Source organism: Hakea prostrata, chromosome 10, assembly GCF_041222555.1.
Source record: "Hakea prostrata isolate BN-2017 chromosome 10, UWA_Hpros_2, whole genome shotgun sequence".
Classification (NCBI taxonomy): Eukaryota; Viridiplantae; Streptophyta; class Magnoliopsida; order Proteales; family Proteaceae; genus Hakea; species Hakea prostrata.
Genome location: NC_142609.1, coordinates 5,752,459 through 5,769,137, shown reverse-complemented (window position 1 = coordinate 5,769,137; position 16,679 = coordinate 5,752,459). Strand labels below are relative to the sequence as shown.

Genomic DNA, 16,679 nt, shown 5'->3' with positions numbered 1-16,679 from the left:
ATGCGGGAGGAAGATTCAACAAATGTGATAATAATTGGTAATATGCCAAGAAGATTCCTTGTTCACATTGAGTTTCATTGATTACAAGAGTTGCATGTAATTTAAAATAATTTCTGTTCAGGTATTCATCATTCTACAGGATTTTACGGTTAAAATCTGAACTTAGGATTATAAGTTTTTTTTGTTTTTCCCCTCCAAAATTGCAAGCACATGATGAGTCTTCCAAATTAAACCAGAAGTCAGTCATTGCATTTGCACCTACACTGTATGTAAAGTAATTCTTGAGTTAACATTTTCTCTGTGAGTCTTCCAAGTCATCTCTGTCATCAACACTTTAACAATGACTTGTAGTTCGCATCCAATGCACTATTATGAAAAAGCCAAAGTTGGTTCACTTTTTCTGATTACTATTCCAAAGTTGTGTCCTACAATTCATCATTATTAGTGGACCTGACTTGTAAAGTTACCGAGTCTGAATCACTTCTCAGTTCTCATGTTGGACTTTTATACATATTTATTTGTATGGGACCACGCTTAAAATTGATAAAAATAATTCAATAATAGAATTTTTAAAGAATTTCACAAGAGACTTACAAAATTTGTGGTGAGAAATCATTCAAGAAGTGTTTTAGGAGAGCTGATCTGCAATTTAAAATTTTAGTTGTGTCTGTAAAGTGATACCTACAGCGAGTTCATTCTTGAGAGTTGAGAGGAGAGCTCTGTTACTCTCTGAACCAACAAAATACTTGATGGCTTCCTCTTCTTCTTCCACCACAACTAAATCTTCTGTTTATGATGTGTTTCTCAGTTTTAGGGGCGAAGATACTCGCCTTGCATTTGTTAGTTTTCTTCACAGAGCTCTTGAAAGATAGAGGAATCAATGTGTTCCTCGATAGTGAATCTTTATGGACTGGAGAATCCATTGGCCCAACACTACTTGCAGCGATCAATGGGTCCAAAATCTCAATCCCTATCTTCTCTGAAGATTATGCAAACAGCAGATGGTGCTTGATCGAGCTTGCTCAGATTGTTGAATGCCATAAATCCAATGGTCAATTGGTCTTGCCTATATTTTTCAAGGTTGACCCATCAAATGTTCGGAATCAGAAGGAGGGAAGTTTTGCTGAAGCATTTCAGGAATATGAGAAGAACAATTTCGAGTCCCAAACCATAGAGGGGTGGAGGAATGCCCTAAAAGTGGTAGGAAATTTGAAAGGAGAAGTTGTTGATGATACCACGTAAGTGTTCATTATCATGTCTTAATTTGACAAATTACATGTTTATTTGATGGTCCGTCTGCATATTCTAATGTGATACCTACTACTCACCATGCAATATTAGATGCTACCTTTGGATCTAAAGTGATTCATGATTTTTCAATAATTTAATTAAAACCATGTTCAACTTATCATCTAGATTGATCGTCCATATATCGTTTCAAGCCCAAGATTTGGTTGCTTTGGGTATAGAATTTACGATTTCCTCTTCTCCTGCAATCCCGTAGTCAGTCAATTAGTAACTGAAGTTGCATGATAATTGTGCTCAATTATCACTCTTATGATATTTATGCTTATGTGAGCAAGGATGCATGTTTGTGTTATTTAGTTAAACTAAATTTTAGCTATTGTTTATTGTTGACGGCTTTCCATTCCGTTGAAAACTTTAAATTTCTTAATTTTTTTTTCTCATTTATTATATATATGTATATGTGTGTGAAATTTGCAGGTATCAAGAAGAACTAGTTGATTTGGTTGTCAAAAGGGTTATGGGTGAATTGATCCACAACACCTACTTGTATGTATGTAAACACCCAACAGGAATGGATACACCTATCAATCATTTGCTATCTTTATTAGATTTTGATTATAACAATGTTCTACTTGTGGGAATCTTGGGGTTTTGGCGGTATTGGAAAGACAACTATTGCCAAGGCTGTGTACAATCGCATCATTTCAACCTTCAGCAAGCATAGCTTTATTTCAGATGTCAGAGAACAAGCATCACAAAACATGGGCATAGTGACTTTGCAACAACGACTTCTTAAAGATATCCTCAAACTGGACGATATTGTCATACCTAATCACCATGTAGGAAAAGAATTGATACAAAAAAGACTTTGTAAACAAAAAGTTTTTATAGTTCTTGATGATGTAGATAGTAAAGAACAGGTAGATGCTTTGATTGGTGAAACCAATTGGTTTGGTGTAGGAAGCAGAGTTATAATAACAACCAGAGATAAAGAAATTTTGGATCAGGCTAAAGTTCATAAAGTATACAGCCCTCAAGAGTTAAATCATCCCCAGTCTCTTCAACTCTTTAGTTTGCATGCCTTTGCAAGTGATTTACCTCCAGACAACTGTATGAAACTTTCAAGTGACGTGGCAAGATATTCAGGAGGATTACCTCTAACTCTAGAGGTGCTTGGGTCTTTGCTATCAGACGCAAGTCAAGCATAGAAGATTGGGAAAGTACATTAGAGTACTTGAAAGAAATTCCTCATGAAGATGTCCAAAAAAGGTTGAAGATAAGCTATGATAAGCTGGATGATTATCACAAGGAAATTTTCCTTGATGCTGCATGCCTTTTTATTGGAAAGGATAAAGATGTAGTGACTTCCATATGGGAAGCACGTGGCTATCAACCAAAGTTTCCAATATCCATATTAGTCAAACGATCCCTCCTTAAATTTGAAGATGAACGTGGTCATTCAGTCTTGAAGATGCATGATCAAATTCGAGACATGGGAAGAGGAATTGTCCGAGGAGAATCAATCGTAGGGATCCAAGTAAGCGTAGTAGGTTGTGGTCTCATGATGATATCTTGCAAGCACTAGAAAGTAGCGAGGTAACACTAAAGCATTTACATTTTTTTATTTTTATTTTTTTGCCCATGCCATGAGTAACACTTTGTATACTTTAAGACCCACACTTGTAACATTGATTGGAAGACCAACACCTCTTAGTGATCCACGAAGCATTTACCTTGGATCTATGTAATATGCTCATGCCACAATAACACTGTACAAAAAGCAATGAAAACATTGATTTGGACCAACTCCATTAGTATCCACCAATTTCCTTTTCTCAGATTATTATTTGTTAATATCCACATATTTCTATTTACTTGGACAATTTTTCTATTGTAGGGAACAAGTATGGTAGAAAGCTTGGTCATTCCTACTGGCATGTCACCTATTTGTTTACATCAAAAACACTTTGATATGATGTCCAATTTGGAATTTCTTGAAATTTCTTAGAAATGTCATAGAGAAAAATTTTGGAGCCTTCCTTCAAAGCTAAAATGCTTCAGGTGGGGAAGCTGTTCCTGGGACATTATACCGACCAATTTTTATCACAAGGGTCTAGTTCATCTCAAACTATCAGGCCTACCGGATTAAACAAGCCTGGGATACTGCCCCTCAAGATAAAAATAAGGTAAAATATTTGAGTTTTTCCTTCCTTATTTGATTATTATGTTTTCTTGATTAGGTGTATGTTTTCCTTTTTCTTATTACAGCGGTTCCAAAAGTTGAAAGTTCTCATTCTTGGTGATTGTGATAATCTACCTAAGTCTCCAGACTTTTCATGGTTTCCTTATTTGGAGCAATTGGATCTTTCATGCTGCCGGAAGCTGGAAAATTTGGATGAATCCATTGGGCAACTAAGTCAGCTCAAAAGTCTTAATCTTCAAAACTGTCGTCAAACCATGGAGTTGCCTGACTTCACTGGTGATCTAAAAAATTTGGTTGAGCTCCACTTGACTAGGCATGTTCATTCTGAACACACATACAAAGTTCCTGACAGTATTGGATTATTGGAGAATCTTCAGGTGTTAAGTATTTCAAGGCAAAGTCGACTATTGAAGCTACCAAGATCGATGGAGAAAATGGGGCACTTGCATACCCTTGATATGCATGGAGCCAATATTTTAGAATTGCCTGATGATTTTTCAAAGCTCTCAAATTTAGAGAGGTTGGGAATGACTTGGAAATTGAAACCTTTCCCAATAGATCTGTCCCACTTTCAGAATTTGAGGATATTAAACCTTCTTCGATGCACCATGTTGGAAGAGCTCCCAGAGGTTCCTTCAAGTTTAGTTGAGCTTAAGTGTGTCCATTGCAATTCACTGGTGCGAACATTCGACATCTCAAGGTTGAAACATTTAAAGGTATTAAGTTTTTGGTGGTGTGAAAAGCTGAAGCAGATTCAAGGCCTTGAGGGTACAGAATCCTTGGATCGTATTGAGGTCGCTCGCTGTCCTAACATAACAGATACAAAGAGGAATATACATGGGCAGGTAGGTACTTAATTATTTCAGTCTCATTGTCTTCTTCACATATCGATTATTCTAATAATGGGAAGTGGGAACTAACTATTATACTGTGCGGGATATTCCATTTACTTTAGTTTCTTTTAAAGCTGTCCTCTCTTTGTTTTTGGAACGCTACGCTCACTAGCATCATCTTCACAGAAAATACAGGAATCTCGCCTGTGTGCTGATAGTAAGGGTTTAATTTTGTGCGTCGTATTTAGATTCATGGATGAGAAGCGGAATGAAGAGGGTTTGCCAGAGTCTGTGGATTTACATATTTCTACTACGATCCACCAGAAAAATAAAGCAATCAAGTGTAAACATACGCTGAGATTTACAGGCCTTGAGTACACCACTAGACAAGATACGATCTGCCTTCACCATTTCAAAGGCTTTGTCTGGTTTGGGATTCCGCTGCAACACGAAGATACTATTGTGATTCAAGAGATGCAGTTATATCAAACAAAGTCTGGTCTTGCACTATTCAGTTTAGAGCTGAAATTTGTGAAGTTATTATTTCAGGGCAGGGAAGCTGACCTCCAAGAGCCTATTGATCCAGCTTTAATGGTAGCAGATTTCTTCAGTTGGTATGAAAAAAAGGAAGAGGAGGAGGAGAGGAAGAGGAAGAGGAGGAGGAGGAGGAGGAGGAGAGGAAGAGGAAGAGGGGGAGGAGGAGGAGGAGGAAGAGGAAGAGATGTCAAGGCCGACCAACCATGCCAACGATGATCAAGAATTCAGCTCTATTTCTTCGTGCTTCTGCTTCTGCTTCGATTGTTGTTGTTGTTGCTGCTTTCGGTGGTTTCTCCCTTAACTTTCCTTTGCTAGTGATCCTTCCGATTTTGTTTATAAATCTCTCTCAGAGAATTGCTTCTTGTCCGGCTTCGTTGAGATTCTTTATTTGTTTGAGTCACTTCTTCTGAGATCTATTTGTTTCAGTCGGTTCTTTGAGACTTTGGCGTGGGCCTCTAGGGATAGAAAATTAGCAACAGAGTTTTGCAATTTCCGTGGTCAAAAATTCAAGAACCGTATGAATCAGTTCAGTGTTTTTTTCAATCATGGAAATCAGAATTGTTCACTGCCAATTCCCAGTTTTCAAAACCTGGAGAACCTTTCTTTAACCGAATCCAAATTCCGTGACTTAATTGGTTATCTTTGAATTGGAAAGAAGAGAGGACAAACAAATTGTTTTTAATTGGATTCCTACCTATATCTTAATTTTATATACTTTTAAGAAACCAGATATGTTAATTATATAAACAGGGGAAATCCTCCAAAAAAAACCTCCGTTGTTTTGTTGGTTTTATTCCTTCAAATACCAGCAAAATCAATAACAGACACACAAGCGCGAAGCGAAATTTCATACTAAAAGACCACCAGTAATTCATACTAAAACACATATAAACGGCGCTACTTAATAATCATTTATAAAGAAATCGGACAATAAATGGAAGTGGAAAATGGCTAAGAAACAAGCACAGATTACTACTCGAAGAAAAATTCCTAACATATGGTGAAAATACGAACTTGGGAGAACTCAACCCCATAAACTGGCTTACAAGTTAAAAAACCCAAGACCGTATCAAACTCATACCGAATCACTTTTCTAACCATGAGGAACAACCCCCACCCCTATATGACTGAAATGGGATCAACAATTCCCTAGGGGTATCAGATTTGTCTTCCCTCTATAAGCAAGAACTCTTTCATCTCTTTCGGAGATGAATAATGTTTTCTAGTATTATCAAATGCTCTTGTACCAAGAACATATTCAGTGCTCAATGCAAAGAGAGTTCACCCAATAGCCATGAAATAAACCTCATTCATAAGCAAGATTGAAAAATGGCATGGTTATGATGTTGTAGCTAAGATTCAAATCTAAGTCTCTTGAACCGCATCATAAAGTTATCACCACTATACTAAAAGGGCAAGATATGTTACTTGTTGATTGAGAAAACTATCATGTAGGTGTATTTCTTTAGAAAATCATAGCAATTACACATTGTTACTAACAAACGATAGGTATGTCTAGTTTTTAGAGTAGATGATTTATTTGATGAGAACTCATCCACCACATTTGCACTGATGGAGCAACACAAGAATTTTACTTGGGGACGAGACAATTCAGATGTTGTAGAATCGATGCATGTAATTGAGGTTCTAAACAGAGATCAGTTGAGACTCTTACCAACAAATTGAATAGAAGCAGAATATAAAAGTCGCCCTGTATAACAAAGAGTGAATATTACCCTCAAAAAATACAATTGAAAGTGAACATTAAGAGAGTTGACATTAGCTAGAAATTTGAAAACCATGTTTTGGAAACTTTGTTGTAGTAGTGCTTCAAATTTTTATTAGAAACTTGATATTTTAAAAATGTTACAAGATTCAGAACTAGTACCAAAGCATGTTTTGGAGAAATCCTAAATTTTAGAACCATCCCAAAGATCTTATAACAGTCATAAGAGATCAATTTTGAAATTAAAAATTTGAAGAATACCTTATAACTTAGAGACGTTTTCTCTGTACCAAATTGAACCGTTATTTCAGATTGGGGTTCTACTGAACAGTAAAATCCAAGAAAATGGGATTGGATTGAAACTAAAAACCAGGTTGATTCTCATAACAACTGACACCAGTCCAATAATAACCCCAAAGATTATCAGTGTTTTTATGTGTATACATGAAAACCCAAGGTGGCTGACTGAACCCCATAGTATCTTCGAACCCAAAAAGAAATAGACCAAAAGCTGAACTGGCCTGATTTCGTACCCATACAATTACCATTTGTGGTTATTCTTTTTTGGATGAATATATGTGAGGTTGTTTAGTACTCTTGATTTTGATGATTTCTGTATAACATATTATTATGTAGACCTCCATCGACATTACATTGTATGAAGAAAAAGAAAAGAGAAAGGGAACACCTTCAAGAAAAACCTCTAAAGCATTTCTTGTACTGTTATTCATTCGATAGAATTATAAAATGTAAATTCATATCCCAAAAAAAGAAGAAAAAAAAAATTAAAAAATGTAAAGAAGTGAATTCAATGTTGAATAATAAAAGAAAGTTAGATATTGAAATATACTAAAAGAAAGTCAGATGCTACTATTCTTGAAACTCCATCAATGCCTACAGGAAGAGATCCAACAAGAGTAGAGCTGAACCCTGATTCTGGAATTGATATCATTTGTTGAGCAAAGGACGGAATCAAAAGATGATTAGGTAAATGTGATCATGGTTTGCATCAAGGAGATTCTATGTTCACATCAAGTTTCATTAACAACAAAATGGTTGCAGATGGTTTTGACTAGAGCATCCAAATCAAAACATTTTGAATGGTTTTGACTAAGAACTTCAAATCAAAACATTTTTAAAGAGCTTTATCATCACTAATCAGAATACAGTTTTCTTTTATCTTGGCACGGTGTCTAAGTGAATGTTTTCAAAGGCATCAGGGATAGAGTAGAAGATGGTATCAGAGGCAGGCAACGCCTTAAAAAGTTGATTTACCATCCCATCATCCTCCCTATTGGGATCGCGATTTTTACAAGATGCATTCCATCGAGGGAAAAACAAAGGACCTGCTATTTTTTGGTAAATTATAAATTTATACAAGAGGAAAACGGGTGGAAGAATTGATACAAGATCCCCCAATCACGGAGTGGAAACAGACACAATTGTCTCTCCCCAGGAAGACAAGTTCCTCCTTGCTAGATTATCAACTATTGAATTTGCCTCTCTGGCTACAAAACCAACTTCACGAGACTGAAAACTAGCAACAAGATAACCAAAGATACCATTATGACTCAAGAGATGCAGTTATATCAAGCGATGTTTGGTCATGCACTTTTCAATTTAGAAAATGAAATTCTTTTTTGGTGTTTAATCATGATTTCCTGTTCTTCAAAGATAAACCCATTTAATAAAATTGTGACTTGAGAAGTGGGTGGCAAGAAATCTGCAAAGGTGATAGAGCATTCTGTAGTTTGAGTGTGGGCAGAAGAAAATTAATAAGAATGAGAGAAAGGGAAGTGTGCAGTTGCATCGGAGAAGGATTCGCCAAATACGATCGGATCAAAATCTTCCTTCAGTAAAGGAGAAACAGTTGCTACTACATAGATTTTGGGTTGGATGGTGCATCTAGTCTGAATTCTTAATTGATAGGTTTGAATTTCATGGAAACCGATTCAATGCAGCATCTGTTCCCTTAATCCATAATGGAAAGAAAGTAAAATCGAAATTTATTAAGATGTATTACAATGGGAAAGAAAGGATTTATGTATTTGAAAAGGTAACAGAGCATCTTTTTATTTGCACTCACATCTCAACCGGTGACTGCAACATTGTGTGAAGACGATAGACAAGAGCTTGAGATTTGTTCGATATAGGGTTTTTTTTTTTTTTTTGCCCCCTCTATTATAATTTCTTAAAGTGAGTCGAGGGTGTGGTTGAATAAGCCCGTTGGACTTAGAACCGGGTTCACTTTACACAGTTCACGGAGAAATACAATGGTAATCAACCAACGAACAAGATGTTTAAAAATGACAAACGGCACTCATCTGTAGCGGCCGCTGGATGGCCACTCAGATGAGCACCGCGGAGGATTTTAACCCGAGAACCTTACCACAAACAGCCCGTCAATCCAACTTTAATGGTAGCAAATTTCTTTAGTTGGTACAACATACCAAGTAAAACCCAAGAAGAAGAATTCAGCTCTTTCTCTAAAGTTGTACGAACAGAGGAAGAAGAAGAGATGTCAAGGCTGAGAAGAGAAGGGTTCATCTCCATGTCAATGATGATCAAGTATAGATCAGTAGCTTTATCTCTTGATCGATCAAATAAAATGAGACACTTAGATGCAGATGAGGTGACGATGGCTATGAAGAGACTACTAGTACATCTTGACAAAGATAATGAGGTAGGGAATTTGGATCCTCTCCACTCAGCATGTCCATACAACTGTACACTCCATACTCACATGAATGTGGGATCCACACTACCCTGCTTTGCCTTGCCCTTCCCTACCGACCTATATGAGTGGGTACCACACTTACGTAAATGTAGGGTATATGACTATATGGGTAGGCCGAGCGGAGAAGATCTAGACTCATACATAGGCACCTGATGTTGTTTATTCAACTACTTTCTTAGAATTATTCAAGTACTTTTTTTTTCACCTTGCAATTTTGTTAGGTGGTGAGGATCAGATGCTTCAATTAAAAATCCAATTACGATTTTGTCAGATATTGAAATAAAATTTGTTTCATTGATAAAAAAGTGTAGTGATCTAAGATTAGACTTAAATTAAATCTTATGATTTTAATTGCATGTTTGAGATACTTTTCTAATCTTTGTTTGAAATTGAAATAAGATTTATTTCATTGGGCAAATCGAATATTGAAGATTCAAAATCATGATCAATAGAATCTCCATGTAAGGACCCAAAATTAAACTGTAGGAGTTTTTAGACCAGTTCCTGAGAATTGTCAAGAGAGATACCTCTCTAGTCTCTGCCCTCTTGAAGCACAAAGTCTGGATCACAGGCTACCCACACTGCACGAGAAAATGGACAATAGAGAATAGGATATGATCTGCTGACTCTCCTTGTAGACTGCACAGGCCCATGAGGGACAATTGCTCACCTTAGCTTCAAGAAAGGATGAATTAGGGAAGTATATTGCCTTCATTAGTTTATCATAGAGGATTAGGATTTTGCCATGGCCTCCAGGCCACTTTAGCAAGGAGGGCCCGATTATGCATGTTAGGATCTCTCAAACCTAGTCCACCTCTTTCCTTAGCCTTACACAATCTCTTCCACGAGATCCAATGAATTTTTCCTTCACTTACTTTATGACCTTAAATACAATCAGCCATAGCCTTTCTAACATCTTCAATGTGTGCTTTAGGCAATTGAAAGTGTGAGGCTGCATATGTTGAAAGTGAACTCTCAAAGAATTTCACATGGGACTTGTAAATTTTTGGTGAGAAGCATCAAAGAAGTGCTTCAGGAATGGTGATCTACACTCTAAAGTTATCTACATTATAATTCCCACAATGGAGTAGGTGGAAGTTGCCTAGGCACTTTTTCTCTCCCAATCAACTCGAAACAATAAAAAGAAAAACTCTTTTTGACCTCAGTGCTATATTCGATGTGTGGAGATCATTTCCATCCAACCTGCCCCCACCCCCGTCCCCCCATACACATTTGGTCATCTCCTAAATTTCAAGAACCACTATTGTGAATATAAGTATTACGCAAAATTAATAAATGGTGATTATATATTCTTAAAAAAAAAATTAAATTTCAAATTATATATTCTTGTTTACATTGAGTTTTTCTTAATGAATCGCCGCATATTTTTGGTCATTAAGAAAAATTATATATTCTTATAATAGAATCTTTAGAGTGAATGGATAATCATTCCAATTATGTCCGAATGATATAGGCCTCAGAAAGTAACATATTAAATGTGACTAGGTAGGAGAATTTAAATGGAAGAATTTTTAGGAAATAATTCAAATTTACCACATATTTGCATCAGAATAGAATAGGCATCAAATATATCAAAATTATTGAGTAAAAATATCCAAAAAATTGGGGGCAAAATATCACCGAGATGTCCGTTACCCGGCGAAACTTCGTTCCCTGATTATACGTTTAAAATCTGAACTTAGAATACATGTGAGTTGTCTATATATATATATATATATATATATATATATATATATATATATATATATTTTTTTTTTTTTTTTTTTTTTCCATTCCCCAAAGTTTGCGTGTACATGATGAGTCTTCCAAGTAATCTCTGTCATCAACACTTTAATACTGACCTCTACGGATGTATAGAAAAGAAAAGTTTGCATCCAATGCTCTAATATGAAAAAGTCAAAGTTGGTTATCAATTTATCTGATTACTTATCAAAAGTTCTGTCGGGCAATTTAGCACTATTAGGGGCTGCTGACTTGCCCTGGAGAAATCCAGCGCCATTTGCTGCCACAATTGTGTTTCCGCTTTTGTGGCGTGTTTTGTTTCCGTCTTCAGGCCGTGTCGTATGGCGTGTTGTATCTCTGCCCTTGTGGCGTATCTGTGTTTGTGTCCGCCTTTGTGGTGTAGTCTCCACAGGCGTTGATTGGTACTGTAGCTGCTACATCCATTATTCTAAGGGTTTTTTGGGCTCGACCCATCCCTTAGCTTAGATGACCCTATCTATTGCATGTATGACAGTCTGGTTAATTTCCACTCTTTGGTTCGGATCAAATCTTGTGATTTCATGCATCTTTATGTTTCTTTCTTTTGTTTGCTATGTATTTCTGTAGTTTCCTTCAAGTTTATGAATAAAGTGTTTTACTTTTTACCAAAAAAAAAAAAACTTACCTGGAGAAACAACATAATTCACTCACCTGTAAAGTTATGAGTCTGAAACACTTCCCATGTTGGACTTTTATGCATATTTATTTGTATGGAACCTATGTTTAAAATTGATAAAATAATTTAATGAAATTTTCAATGAATTTCATATGGGACTGTAAAATTTATGTTGAGAAAACATTAAAGAAGTGCTTCAAGGAAGGTGATTTGCGCTCTAAAATTTTCAACATTATGTATACGTTTGGTAACGTTTCTGTTCTGAGAAACCAGTTCTTATGCAAAACCGATTTTTAATGTTTCTGTGCTAAAAGACCGTTCTTTACTTGAAAATGGGCGTTTGATAAATCCGTACTAAAAATATTTTTAAAACACTAAATAGAATATGTTAGTGTTTTTTTTTTTAGGTTGAAAAATAAGTTGGTGTTTGATAAACTTGTTCTAAGGCTTCAATTTGAATCAATTTTATCACACTTTCGTTTCTGTTATTTAGTAAAAGCATCTTTTTTATGTTCTGCAAAAAGCGTTCTTTAGAACACTTTTTTGACTGGTCCGTTCTTAAAGAACAGAAGAACGAACCGTTTTATCAAACGCCTCTAACCCGTTCTTCCGTTCCCAAAAAACAGAAGAACGCCAGAAACGTTTTTTAAGAACATTATCAAACGCGCCCTAATTTCCGCATTGGAATTAACAAAAGTTGTCTAGACACTTTTCTCCTCCAATCAACTCGAAATAATAAAAAATAAAAAAATAAAAAAAATAAAAAGAATGATAGAAAAAGAAAAGTTGGCATCCGATGGTTCATTATGAAAAAGCAAAAGTTAGTTGTCATTTTTTCTTCTTACTTTTCGAAAGTTGTGTCGGGCAAATTTAGCATCATTAGGAAACTGCTGACTAAGCACGACTAATTTGAATAATGAGAGCTCTTGCTTTAGACTAATCCGTGTGAAAACCATATATGAAATTCAAGTGGGCCATGGAAATTACGAAATTACGTATTCTGTCTTCAAGACTTGTAGCATCTCCTAGGCCCTACCTAGTCTCAAAAGACTTAAAACGGATTCCATGGAAACTCTGATGCTTGTTATAATAAAAAGTTAGAAGAGTTGTCCAACCGTGGTTTGGTTTGGTTTGTTTTGGTTTAGTTGTGCATGCCTTAACATACATACACTTATTCGACTTCGCCCTAGTTATATCAAACAGGCCGGTTAATCATTACCAAAAATATATTAATATAAAAAACAGGTTGAGAGATTCGAGGTCACATCTGAGTGAAAATTTTAAATCCGGAGACCGGAGAGTCAGTCATTGCACCTTCCTTCCTTGTATGTAAAGTGATACATACAGCGAGTTCATTCTTGAGAGTTGAGAGGAGAGCTCTGTTAGTGTTAACGCATCTTCTCTCTCAACCAACAAAATACTTGATGGCTTCCTCTTCTTCTTCTTCTACCTACAACTGAATCTTCTTCTTATGATGTGTTTCTCAGTTTTAGGGGCGAAGATACTCGCCTTGCATTTGTTAGTTTTCTTCACAGAGCTCTGAAAGATAGAGGAATCAATGTGTTCCTCGATAGTGAATCTTTATGGACTGGAGAATCCATTGGCCCAACACTACTTGCAGCGATTAATGGGTCCAAAATCTCAATCCCTGTCTTCTCTGAAAATTATGCAAACAGTAGATGGTGCTTGATCGAGCTTGCTCAGATTGTTGAATGCCATAAATCCAATGGTCAATTGGTCTTGCCTATATTTTTCAAGGTTGACCCATCAAATGTTCGGAATCAGAAGGAGGGAAGTTTTGCTGAAGCATTTCAGGAATATGAGAAGAAGAATTTCGAGCCCCAAACCATACAAGGCTGGAGGGATGCTTTAAAAGTGGTAGGAAATTTGAAAGGAGAAGTTGTTGATGATACCACGTAAGTGTTCATTATCACATCTTAATTTGACAAATTACATGTTTATTTGATGGTCCGTCTACATATTCTAATGTGATACCTACTACTCACCATGCAATATTAGATGCTACCTTTGGATCTAAAGTGATTCATGATTTTTCAAAAATTAAACCCATTTTCAACTTATCATCTAGATTATATATGTTTCAACTTTCAAGCTCAAGATTTGGTTGGTTGAATATAGAATTTTTTTATTTTTCTCCTCCAATGTAGTCACTCAGTAATTGAAGTTGTGTGATAATTGTGCTCAATTATCACTCCTACGATATTTATATTTATGTGAGCAAGGATGCATGTTTATGTTATTTAATTAAACTAAATTTTAGTTATTATTTATTGTCGATGGCTTTCCATTCCATTAAAAGCTTTCTTCCACCCCCCACCAACCAAAAAAATATAGATTTGTCTTTTCCTCATTTATTTATATATGTATATACATGTGTGAAATTTGCAGGAATCAAGCAGAACTAGTTGATTTGGTTGTCAAGAGGGTTTGGGGTAAATTGAACTACAACACCCACTTGGATGTATGTAAATACCCAGTCGGAATAGAAACCCCTATAGATGATGTGTTATCTTTATTAGATTTTAATTCTAACAATGTTTTTTTTGTGGGAATCTGGGGTTTTGGAGGTATTGGAAAGACAACTATTGCCAAGGCTGTGTACAATCACATCATTTCAACCTTCAGCAAGCATAGCTTTATTTCAGATGTCAGAGAACAAGCATCGCAAAACATGGGCCTAGTGACTTTGCAACAACAACTTCTTAAAGATATCCTCAAACTGAGACAATATTGACATACCTAGTCACCATGCAGGAAAAAGAATTGATAAAAGAAAGACTTTGTAAACAAAGAGTTTTTATAGTTCTTGATGATGTAGATAGTAAAGAACAAGTGGATGCTTTGATTGGTGAAACCAATTGGTTTGGTCAAGGAAGCAGGGTTATAATAACAACCAGAGATGAGGAAATTTTGAATAAGGCTAAAGTTCATAAAGACAAAATATACAGGCCTACAGAGTTAAATCATGACCAATCTCTTCAACTCTTTAGTTTGCATGCCTTTGAAAGTAAGCTACCTCCAGACGACCGTATGCAACTTTCAAATGACGTGGCAAGATATTCAGGAGGATTACCTCTAACTCTAGAGGTGCTTGGGTCTTTGCTATCAAATGCAACAAGTGTAGAAGAGTGGAAAAGTACATTACAATACTTGAAAGAAATTCCACCTGAAGATGTCCAAAAAAGGTTGAAGATAAGCTTTGATAAGCTAGATGGTTTTCAGAAAGAAATTTTCCTTGATGCTGCATGCCTTTTTATTGGATGGGATAAAAAAGTAGTGACTTCCATATGGGAAGCACGTGGCTATCATCCAAGGTTTGCAATACCCATATTAATTAAACGATCCCTCATTAGATTTGAAAATGATACTTTTGGTCAAGCAGTCTTGAAGATGCATGATCAAATCCGAGATATGGGAAGAGGAATTGTCAAAGGAGAAAATCATACAGATCCAAGTATGCGTAGTAGGCTGTGGTCTCAAGATGATATCTTGCAAGTGTTAGAAAGTAACGAGGTAAGACTAAATCATTTAGTTTTTTGTTTATGCTCATGGCATGAGTAACAAACTACATGTGCTTTAAGATCCACACTTGTAACATTGATTTGAACCAACTCCACTAGTATCCACCAATTTCTTTTTCTTGGATTATTTTTCTACTCTAGGAAATTAACATGTTCAAAGGCATGATACTTTCTTGTGCATCCTTGTAAATGCCAATTATTTATTTATTAATTGCTCATGTCGACCGATTTCTATTTACTTATACAATTTTTTTATTGTAGGCAAGCATGGTGAAAAGCATGGACCTTTCTCGTATTCGTGTTCATTTAAGGCACAACCCCTTTGAGATGATGTCCAATCTGGAATTTCTTCGCATTCCAAGTACTGTCACAGGAAACTTTTGGAGCTTTCCTTCAAAGCTAAGATGGCTCAAATGGGACAGAGGCCACAATAACGGTATACAAACCAATTTTTATCACAGGATCTAGTTAATCTCCAACTAAAATGCTCCAGTACTCAACAACTCTGGGACACTATCCCTCAAGATAAAAATAAGGTAAAATATTTGAGTTTTTTCCTTATTTGATTATTATGTTTTCTTGATTAATTAGGTGTAAAATATTTGATTTATTATTTATTTTTTTTTTTTTTGGTGATAGCGGTTCGAAAAGTTGAAAGTCCTCAATCTTTCGTGGTGTACAAATCTATCTAAGTCTCCAAACTTTTCATGGTTTCCTAATTTGGAGCATTTGGATCTCTCATATTGCTCAAAGTTGAAAATTTTGGATGAATCCATTGGGCAACTGAGTCAGCTCAAAAGTCTTAATCTTCGAAATTATAATCGAATCATTGAGTTGCCTAACTTTAGTGCTCTAAAAAATTTGGTTGAGCTCCATATTGTCTTCAGACCATTTACAAGTTCCCTAATAGTATTGGATTATTGGAGAATCTTCATGCATTAACCAATTCATGGGACATGGACCATTGAAGCTACCAAGATCAATGGGGAGAATGAGGTGTTTGCATACCCTTGATCTGGGGAGAGTCAACTTTGAGAAATTGCCTGATGATTTTTCAATGCTCTCAAATTTGGAGGTGTTGAGAATGAGTTGGAAACCGAAATCCTTGCCAGTGATCTGTCCCACTTTAACAAGTTGAGGATATTACAACTCAACGCTGATGCAAGCTGTTGGAAAGAGCTCCCAGAGGCTCCCTCAAGTTTAGTTGAGTTTGAGTGTCGTTCATTGCGATTCACTGGTACGAATATTCGACATCTCAAGGTTGAAACGTCTAAAGGTATTGGTGCTTTCAACTTGTGAAAAGCTGAAGGAGATTCCAGGCCTTGAGGTTAGAGAATCCTTGGATCATGTTGAGGTCATGTTCTCTGTGTCCTAACATGACAGATACAAAGAGGAATATACATGGGCAGGTAAGTAGGTAGTTAATTATTGTCTTCTTATTCACGTATCGATTAT

At 36.0% G+C, this 16,679-nt stretch overlaps 2 protein-coding genes across 2 annotated transcripts; both read left to right on the top strand.

Annotated features, from left to right (window-relative positions):
* The first annotated feature begins 795 nt into the window (after window positions 1-795).
* LOC149001683 (TMV resistance protein N-like) lies at window positions 796-1,242 on the top strand. The gene has a single exon (XM_089137147.1). It carries the CDS (start codon window positions 796-798, stop codon window positions 1,240-1,242), a length of 447 nt encoding a protein of 148 aa, XP_088993273.1.
* Window positions 1,243-14,032: 12,790 nt separating this feature from the next.
* On the top strand, window positions 14,033-15,812 carry LOC149001682 (disease resistance protein Roq1-like). The gene is made up of 2 exons (XM_089137750.1): window positions 14,033-15,216; window positions 15,486-15,812. The coding sequence occupies exons 1-2, from the start codon at window positions 14,452-14,454 to the stop codon at window positions 15,690-15,692; spliced, it is 972 nt and encodes a 323-aa protein (XP_088993876.1). The 5' UTR covers window positions 14,033-14,451; the 3' UTR covers window positions 15,693-15,812.
* The last annotated feature ends 867 nt before the right edge of the window (window positions 15,813-16,679 follow it).